Source organism: Spermophilus citellus (assembly GCF_964194105.1).
Source record: "Spermophilus citellus genome assembly, chromosome: 8".
Taxonomy (NCBI): Eukaryota; Metazoa; Chordata; class Mammalia; order Rodentia; family Sciuridae; genus Spermophilus; species Spermophilus citellus.
The window spans coordinates 101,319,470-101,328,149 of record NC_138189.1 but is presented as its reverse complement, the minus strand read 5'-3'; the positions used below and the strand labels follow the sequence as shown (position 1 = coordinate 101,328,149).

Sequence of the window (8,680 nt, the reverse complement as noted above, 5' to 3'; positions counted from 1 at the left end):
TTTACTAGTAATCATTAAAAATAGATGTAAAAATAATCAGTAACAATCAATTGTATGAAGAATATTAAATCCTTAGGTATAAATTTGACAAAAATTTCTAAGATCTGTGTACTGAAAACTACAAAAAATTACAGAGATAAATTTTATAAAAGACCTAAATAACTGGAGAGATATACCATGTTCATAGAAAACAAGAGCAAATATTGTCAAGATCTTAGTTCTCCCCGAACTAATGGGTTCAATACATGACCTATCAAAATTTGAGGGCTTTTTGAAGGAATTGACTGTTGTTTATTCATGTGTGTATGAGCAAACAAAACACAATTTTAATATGTATCCTGCTTGATTTCAGGATTTATTAAAAATCTGTACTTAGTAGTATTAGAAACAGTTTGATATTGGCACGTGTGCACACACCCACGCCATTATGTACCAGCAAGTTAGAACTTCGAGAGTTTAAGAGTAGGCCCACTACTGTGTAGGGGCAGAAAGCAGATCAATTGTTATCTGCAAACAAAACAGGAAGTGTAACTTCCAGAGGGGCATGAAGAAATTTGGGACTAATGCGTATGTACTTTTTTATATAGCAATGATTATGTGAATGTGTGCATATATTGAATATTATCAAATTATACCTTATATATGCTTCTTAAGATATGCTTAGTGGTAGAATGCTTGCCTCATATGCAGGAGGCCCCGTGTTCAGTTCCCATCATGATCCCCAGTGTGCCAAAAACAAATGGTATGTTGATCATACCCTAATAACACCATAAAATAAAAATGTTATGTCTAGGTATATTTTCTTTCTGGATGTAAGGTACAAAACATTTTTAAATATCTAAATAACCTAAATACTAAGGAATGTTTTCATCTAAGAGTAAAACTAAGTATTTCTCCATTCACAATACACACTTTTATTTCTCTCAGATTGAATATGAACACAGAGCTCCAGAGTGCCGTCTGGGTCTGAAGGAAGGCCGTCCATTCTCAGGGGTCACCGCATGTTTGGATTTCTGTGCTCACGCCCATAGAGATTTGCACAACATGCAGAATGGCAGCACAGTGGTAAGTATTGCTGAGACCCCCTTAGCAGCACTTCTTGTTAAAGTGGAGTATGCTGGTAGCACTTGGTCAGCAAGTATGTTCTCTGTAGGTGTTTTCATGAACTACAATTGCAGGGTACCCTTTGGTATAATTAGCACTCTCAGAACAGGTTGGCACATTAGTGGAACGCCATTGGCAGGCACGTGAGAATTTTAGAAATCTTCATGCTGATTTAAGCCATGTCTATACACTGTCATTTCCAATTAGCCACCAAGACAATATTTTCAAAATTCAGTTTCAGTTACCTGGTATGTAAGATAAATCTTGGTGGGCCAAGGTACCAGTTCACATCACAGAGAGAAGTACAGATTAAAAAGACATCATCATTGTCAAAATGTCTACTATCCCACATTCAAGAGTGTGGAAGAGCTCATTATTACTACATATTCCAGTGGGTGGGATGACTATGTCTTGTTTCTGGAGACTGTGATGAGGGGAAGGCATGGATAAGGTCTTCAGGCACAGCACAGTGCTCCATACTGACAAAGTCCCATATTTTGCCTCACCTCTAAAAGGTCAATCCAGGGTGCAAGTAAACAGGTGCTGGGGGACAGGAGGGAATTCAGGTGAAGAAATCAAAGTTATAAATTAATCTACCTGATGTACCATTTACATGGTTTGGGGTATAATTAAGGATGATGGCCAGTGAAATTTCAGATGAAAAGTAGATGACAGGCATTGAAGTTCTTTTTAGGATGGAAAAAAGCACATAGCTAAGTAGTAGATGATAACTGAAATAATTTGAAGAAGCTGGTGCAATGTTTTTGTTGAGCAGAGAAGTATAGGTTTAGTAGTCTATAAGGGCAAAGATGGTCAAACTTTATAGGTCACATCTGTTATACTCTTTATTTCAAAGGATGCTTTTACTTAACCCTTTGAAAATGTAAAAGCTGTTCTTAGTTTGCTAGTCATCTAAAAACCTGCTGCAAAGCAGATTAACCACAGACCCTAATTTTCTGAGTATTTACCCAGAAGAATAAACACAAGGCCCGCTAACCAGCCTAACATCTAAAATCATCATTCATCATGCATTGAGAATCTGCTTGTTAGGAAGTGCTGCTGTAGTAGGTCCTGAAGGTAGCCATGTTGCATTCCAGCAGGGCAAGGGATCGGGAAGTCAAGAAGGATGCTTAGAATCCAAGGGGATTTGCCTCTGATAAATCACAGGATATAGGAGATAAAACAGAAAGAAGCACCAGATAAAAACTGAGTAAGGATTCAGTATGTGTGACGAAAAAGTAACAAGGTGCTTAGACATGAATTTGGAAAAGCTCAATGTACCACCTCATGTTACAGGTATTGATAAAGAGCAGGCTGTTAGGACCACATTCCTTTCAGGGGTATCTTCCAGTGATTTCATACTACCTTGTCCTTCCATTGTTATTTTCTTCATTGATAGAAAACACTAAATACCTTAAAAATAGTATTTTTAGAACAGATAATTTTTCATCAAAACCAAATGACTATGATTAACAAAAAATATACCATCCCAATAATCAAAGCAAAAGAGGCAGCTTTTGTTTTTCCTCTTCAGAGTACCCACTTTTAACACAGTGGATTTCTTAAACAGAGTTAGGAATTGGGTATGAGAAAAGATATGAAATTTCTTTGGGTACAAAAGTGTAAGATGAGACAACTGTGTTCCTACCAACATCAGAGTAGGGCATTAGGTAGAAACAGCTTTTAGACTTTTGAAAGAAACTTTAACTCTATCCCCTCTTTTTTGAAGTATGGGAAACAAATTACTTCATTGTATTTGGTGGGATGGCACTTCTTCATAACAGAAACATGTCCCTGATGAGCACAGATCTAAATATTGAGGAGAGACACGCACACGCGCGCACGTACACACACACACACACACACACACACTTCTCTGGGACCTAGAACGGAGGCTGTAATGTCTTTCTCCTACCAGGTTTGCACCCTCACTAGAGAAGACAATCGACAAATTGGAGTACAACCTGAGGATGAACAGCTCCACGTATTGCCTTTATATAAAGTCTCTGATATAGATGAGTTTGGGAGTGTAGAAGGTCAGGAGGAGAAAATACGAAGTGGTGCCATTCAGGTACTGAGTTCTTTTCGGCGGAAGGTCAGGATGTTAGCAGAGCCCGTCAAGACTTGCCGACAGAGGAAACTGGAAGCCAAGAAAGCTGCTGCGGAAAAGCTTTCCTCTCTGGAGAACAACTCGAACAAGAATGAAAAGGAAAAGGTGGCCTCATCACGCACAAAACACACAGAAAGTACAAACCAGACGAAGCAATTGACAGGTAAGCTTAATTAGAAGTTTAGTGGGTATCTGTTCTGTGTGATACTTGGATTAAACATGGACCTTGTCAGTTGGGAACGTTATCCCTCATGGTCCTGTTTCCCTACCAGAATCATTCCTGAAGTATTCAGGGGCAGGCTTTACTCATGGAAATGGCAGGGAGTTGCCATCAACCCCCGCTTGATGAGATTTTACTCTACAATAAATAGCAAAATTTTGTTTTGTTTTGTTTTGTTTCCCCAGTAGTGATATGGTAAAATTCAAGTTGCTTGACCAGTAGCCAGTAGCCAACTTAGAATGTTTGGAGATAGGTATCATAAACCAAGACTGAGGTAACAAAACCTTAAATTTTAGTGGTAGCAGCAAAAATGATGCAAGGCAATTCTTCTAAAATGGGGGGAGGTGTTAGATACATTAGGGACAAACCATTGGAATGAAGGACAAGAAAAATTTAAGGATGACTTAAAACTACTTATTAAAATAGGCTTGAAGATGTGATTAAGAGAGAAATTAATACTTTTCCTTAGCCATGGTGAGTCTGGTTTAGTTGGGGTCCTACATGTAACTATTCTAAAAAAACTTCACCATCAGAAAAGGTTATATGAATAGTAATAGCAATAGAGTATTATTCATTAATACTAAGTGGATACTTTCTTTCCGTAGCCCCTTGCTTCATGTCTATAGTTTATACAATAAAAATTCCAAATTTTGGAAATGGTATTGGTCTGACCATTAATAATAGCAGCCACAACAAAAGTGTCTTAAATTTAGTGTAGCAGTTTGCTTAGAACCAACTATCTTTGCTTCATAAAGTCAAATTTCCCTAGTGATTCATTTCCAAGTCCAGAGAAACTATTTAGACCACTATGTTAAAGATGCTTAATAACTGTTTCTTGATTGGTTAATTTACATGAAAAACTCAAGTTTGTTTACTACCTGATATCTCCTTTAGGTTAATTGTAAAATATAACCAGATAAAACTTTGTCTCTGGTTCTTTCTGCTTTTTGCAGATAATAATCAGGTCAGCTCTCAAAAGTATCACTGTAGTCCCATTTATTTGTCAACTTAGATGACTTTTGTAGAATAAGGTCCTAAAACAGAAGTATGACTTAAAAGTTTCACTTACAAAGCTGAAAGTTCATTAAAGTATTATTTACTATGATACAAATTCCCTTTCTGGAATACCTACTCATGGAGTAGGGCTGGCTAATTATATAAGATACTTTTTACGTTTCAACGAATGTCATTGTTTGTCTCCTACCATTGATAAATCTCCCCCCCCCCAAAAAATTTTATTTTAATAATATAACAAATTCTAGTGCATGCTAGGCGATGTGAAGAAAGAAGTAAGGTAAGACATGTTCCCTTCCCTGCAGGAATTTGGCTCATAGTAGAGGTGGTGAGGGAGTGCTAAAAACAGATGGTTTATAATGCATTGTGACCCCTGCTTCATCAGACCCACATTTGCAGTGGGTTTTTACAAAAGCACTAGAAGGTGAGGTCTCAGATCTTTCTTGAGGTAGGGATAACTAAACTGGGTAGGGAGGAGAGTACTTCATACAGCTGTTTAGAAACTCCAGAGGATAGGATGCTCTCCATGGAATACCTTTAGATGTTTATTATATATCTCTTTACTTACAAAACCGTACAAGTTAAAAGTTCTGCATTTTATTTCTAATGCTTTAGACATAAAAGATTATGCCAGTGATGAGAACTCTTGACTTTGCTTTAGGGTTAACCCCTTGATAAACAGGGGTTTTATAATCCTGGTGGGCTTTCTCTTGTACATTTAAGTTTTCCTCATTAGCCTTCATAAAATAATAATGGAGCATTTGTTCCTGCTCTCTTACCTTCTCCACAGAACTTTTGCGACTTTCAGGACCAGTCATGCAGCAGTCCCAGCAGCCCCAATCCCAACAACAGCAGCAGCGACCCCAGCAGCCCCAGCACACTCATCAGCAGCCGCAGCAGCCCCACCACACCTTGAATAATCACCCTCAGTCAGAGTCTGTCAGCTCTTACTCGTCATCTGGACACACCAATCTATACATGAGACGGCCCAATCCCATCAATCCTTATCCAAGCTCTTCACATACTTCGGAGATTTATGGAGGCGCCAACGCTATGAACCTCTATTCCACCTCATCCCAAGCTGCAAGTTCATATTTGAGTTCTTCTAATCCCATGAACCCCTACCCTGGACTTTTAAATCCAAATAACCAATATCCATCCTATCAGTGCAATGGAAATGTGTCAATGGACAACTGCTCCCCTTATCTTGGTTCCTATTCTCCCCAGTCTCAGCCGATGGATCTGTATAGGTATCCAAGCCAAGACCATCTCTCTAAGCTGAATCTGCCACCCATCCATACACTTTACCAGCACAGATTTGGAAATAGCCAGAGTTTTACCACTAAGTACTTAGGTTATGGAAACCAAAATATGCAGGGAGATACTTTCAGCAGTTGTACCATTAGACCAAATGTACACCACGTAGGGACATTTCCTCCTTATTCCACTCACGAGATGGAGGGCCACTTCATGGGTGCTGCCTCTAGATTACCACCTAATCTGAGCAATCCAAACATAGACTGTAAAAGCGGTGAACATCATCCACCTTCTCACATAATCCATAACTACAACGCAGCTTCAAACATGATCAACAGCTCTATTCACGCCCTGCATCTCCAAAACAAAGAGAATGACATGCTTTCCCACACAGCTAATGGTCTAGCTAAGATGCTTCCAGGGCTTAACCATGGTAGAACTGCTTCTGTCCAAGGTGTATTACACAAATTAAGTGATGCTAACAGTCAGGAGAAGGAGCCTGCCACACCAGTCCAGGGAGTGGCTTCTACTGCAGAGGAGGAGGAGGAGGTCTGGTCAGACAGTGAGCAGTGCTTTCTAGATCCTGACATTGGGGGAGTGGCTGTGGCTCCAACTCATGGGTCAATTCTCATCGAGTGTGCAAAGCGTGAGCTGCATGCCACAACCCCCTTAAAGAATCCCAATAGGATGCACCCCACTAGGATCTCCCTTGTCTTTTACCAGCACAAGAGCATGAATGAGCCAAAACATGGCTTGGCTCTCTGGGAGGCCAAAATGGCGGAAAAAGCCCGTGAGAAAGAAGAGGAGTGTGAAAAGTATGGCCCGGACTATGTGCCTCAGAAAACCCATGGCAAAAAAGTGAAACGGGAGCCAACTGAGCCGCATGAGCCTTCCGAGCCTACTTACCTGCGCTTCATCAAGTCCCTTGCTGAAAAGACCACATCTGGGACCACAGACTCCACAATAACTACATCTCCATATGCCTTCACTCGGGTCACAGGGCCTTACAACAGATACATATGATGATGTCCTTTTTGTTGGTAACCTCGTTTGGATAGACCACAACTAATTTGTCAGTGGTGTAGCTCTCGTGACATGGGCAGTGGGGAAAGGTCACAGTATTTATGACAAATGCGGTGGGAAAAACCTCCACTCACCAGCAAAAATAAAAAAAGGTCATCTTACCATAGCACTTAATTTCAGCCGACTCCCAGGTGGTCACAGATGGCATCCAGGAAAAAGACCAAAGCATTCTATGCAAAAAGAAGGTGGGGAAGGAAGTGTTCCACAATTTACATTTTTAAACACTGGTTCTATTATTGGATGAGATGATATGTAAAATGTGCTTTTCTTTTCCCCTCTCTTATAATTTTACACATCTGTGACCACTTTTAATAATACCAAGTTTGCATAGTCATGGAACACAAACAAGTACTGTAGTATTACGGTTGTAGGAATCTTAACATACCATCTGGTGCTGAATACACAATGTACTGAAATACTGGAATTATGACTTTTTAACATGCAGTTTTTACTGTAATCTTATTAAATTTTATTTATCAAAATAGCTACAGGAAGTGTAAATGAATAGCAGCAAAACACTGAATTTGTTTGGATGTTCTACGAAATGGTGCTAAGAAAATGGTGTCTTTAATAGCTAAAAATTTAATGCCTTTATGTCATCAAGATGCTATCAGTGTACTCCAGTGCCCTTAAAGAAGGGGCACCTTTCATTCAAGTTTTTATCATAATTACTTGTTCTTACACAAAGCTTAGTTTTTAAGATGTGGACATTTTAATGGCCTCTGGATTTTGCTCATCCAGTGACGTCCTTGTAGGACAGTAAACGTATATATGTACATATATGCACACACCTTTGTATATGTGCACATACATGTATATGTATAAATATTTTAAATGGTGTTTTAGAAGCACTTTGTCTACCTAAGCTTTGGCAACTTGAACAATGCTAAGGTACGGAGACATTTTAAAAATATAGTTTACTCTCATTTTAGTATGAAAAGTTGATTTTTTTAAAGGAAATAAAGGAGAGCTTTTAAAACATTTTTGCTTTTAGCCATGCATCTGCTGATGAGCAATGTGTTCATTTTTAACACAGCCAGTTAAATCCAAAATGAGGCTTACTGGATTCAAGGGGATATATTAGTCCACAAAACATGTGTTTCCTGGTGCTCATCTCACATGCTATACTGTAAAAACAGTTTTACACAGAATTATATGACAAGATCATTGCTCAAATATGTACAGTTTTAATGATTTTCTGTTAACTGCAGGTAACAATTAGCCGCATGCTACCAACTCAGCAAAGCTTGTACACTTCAACCTATGCTATTTTATGGATCTATATGCTCTTCAAAGAACTAAATGGCAGTCTGCCTTTGTGTCTATGATTATGTACTTTGTGATGTTGTCATTTCTTAGCGTGTCCTCCTTTCCAAGGAAGATTGAGTGGACTGATGCCTGTAGAAGATGAATAAGCAGGGTTAGTTCCATGTGAATAGGTTGGTTAAAAAGATAAACAGGCAGCTGGTTTGCTGTGGTGGTTTTAAAATCATTAATTTGTATAAAGAAGAAATGAAAGAGTTGTATAGTAAATTAAATTGTAAACAAAACTTTTTTAACAATGCTTTAGTATTTTAGTACTGTAAAAAATTTAAATATATACATATATATCTATATATATGGCATTGAAGCAGAATTCACATCATGATGGTGCTATTCAGCCTGCTACAAATATATCATAATGTGAGCGAAGAATTCATTAAAGGTTTGAGTGATGTTCCTACTTGTCATATACCTCAACACTAGTTTGGCAATAGGATATTGAACTGAGAGTGAAAGCTTAATAGCATTGTGTACCATCATTTTTTTTTCCAAGTCTTTTTTTTTTAATTGTTAAAAAACATACCTTTTTTTTCAATACTTGATTTCTTAGCAAGTGTAACTTGAACTTC

At 38.4% G+C, this 8,680-nt stretch overlaps 1 protein-coding gene across 1 annotated transcript in view; it reads left to right on the top strand.

Annotated features, from left to right (window-relative positions):
- The window catches only part of TET2 (tet methylcytosine dioxygenase 2), a 127,688-nt gene extending 120,339 nt beyond the window's left edge, over positions 1-7,349 (top strand). Inside the window, exons 9-11 of the mRNA XM_081304460.1 lie at positions 928-1,065; positions 3,023-3,377; positions 5,239-7,349. Coding sequence (XP_081160586.1) covers positions 928-1,065; positions 3,023-3,377; positions 5,239-6,728 — 1,983 coding nt within the window. The 3' untranslated portion in view covers positions 6,729-7,349. The remainder of the gene's footprint in view (positions 1-927; positions 1,066-3,022; positions 3,378-5,238) is intronic.
- The last annotated feature ends 1,331 nt before the right edge of the window (positions 7,350-8,680 follow it).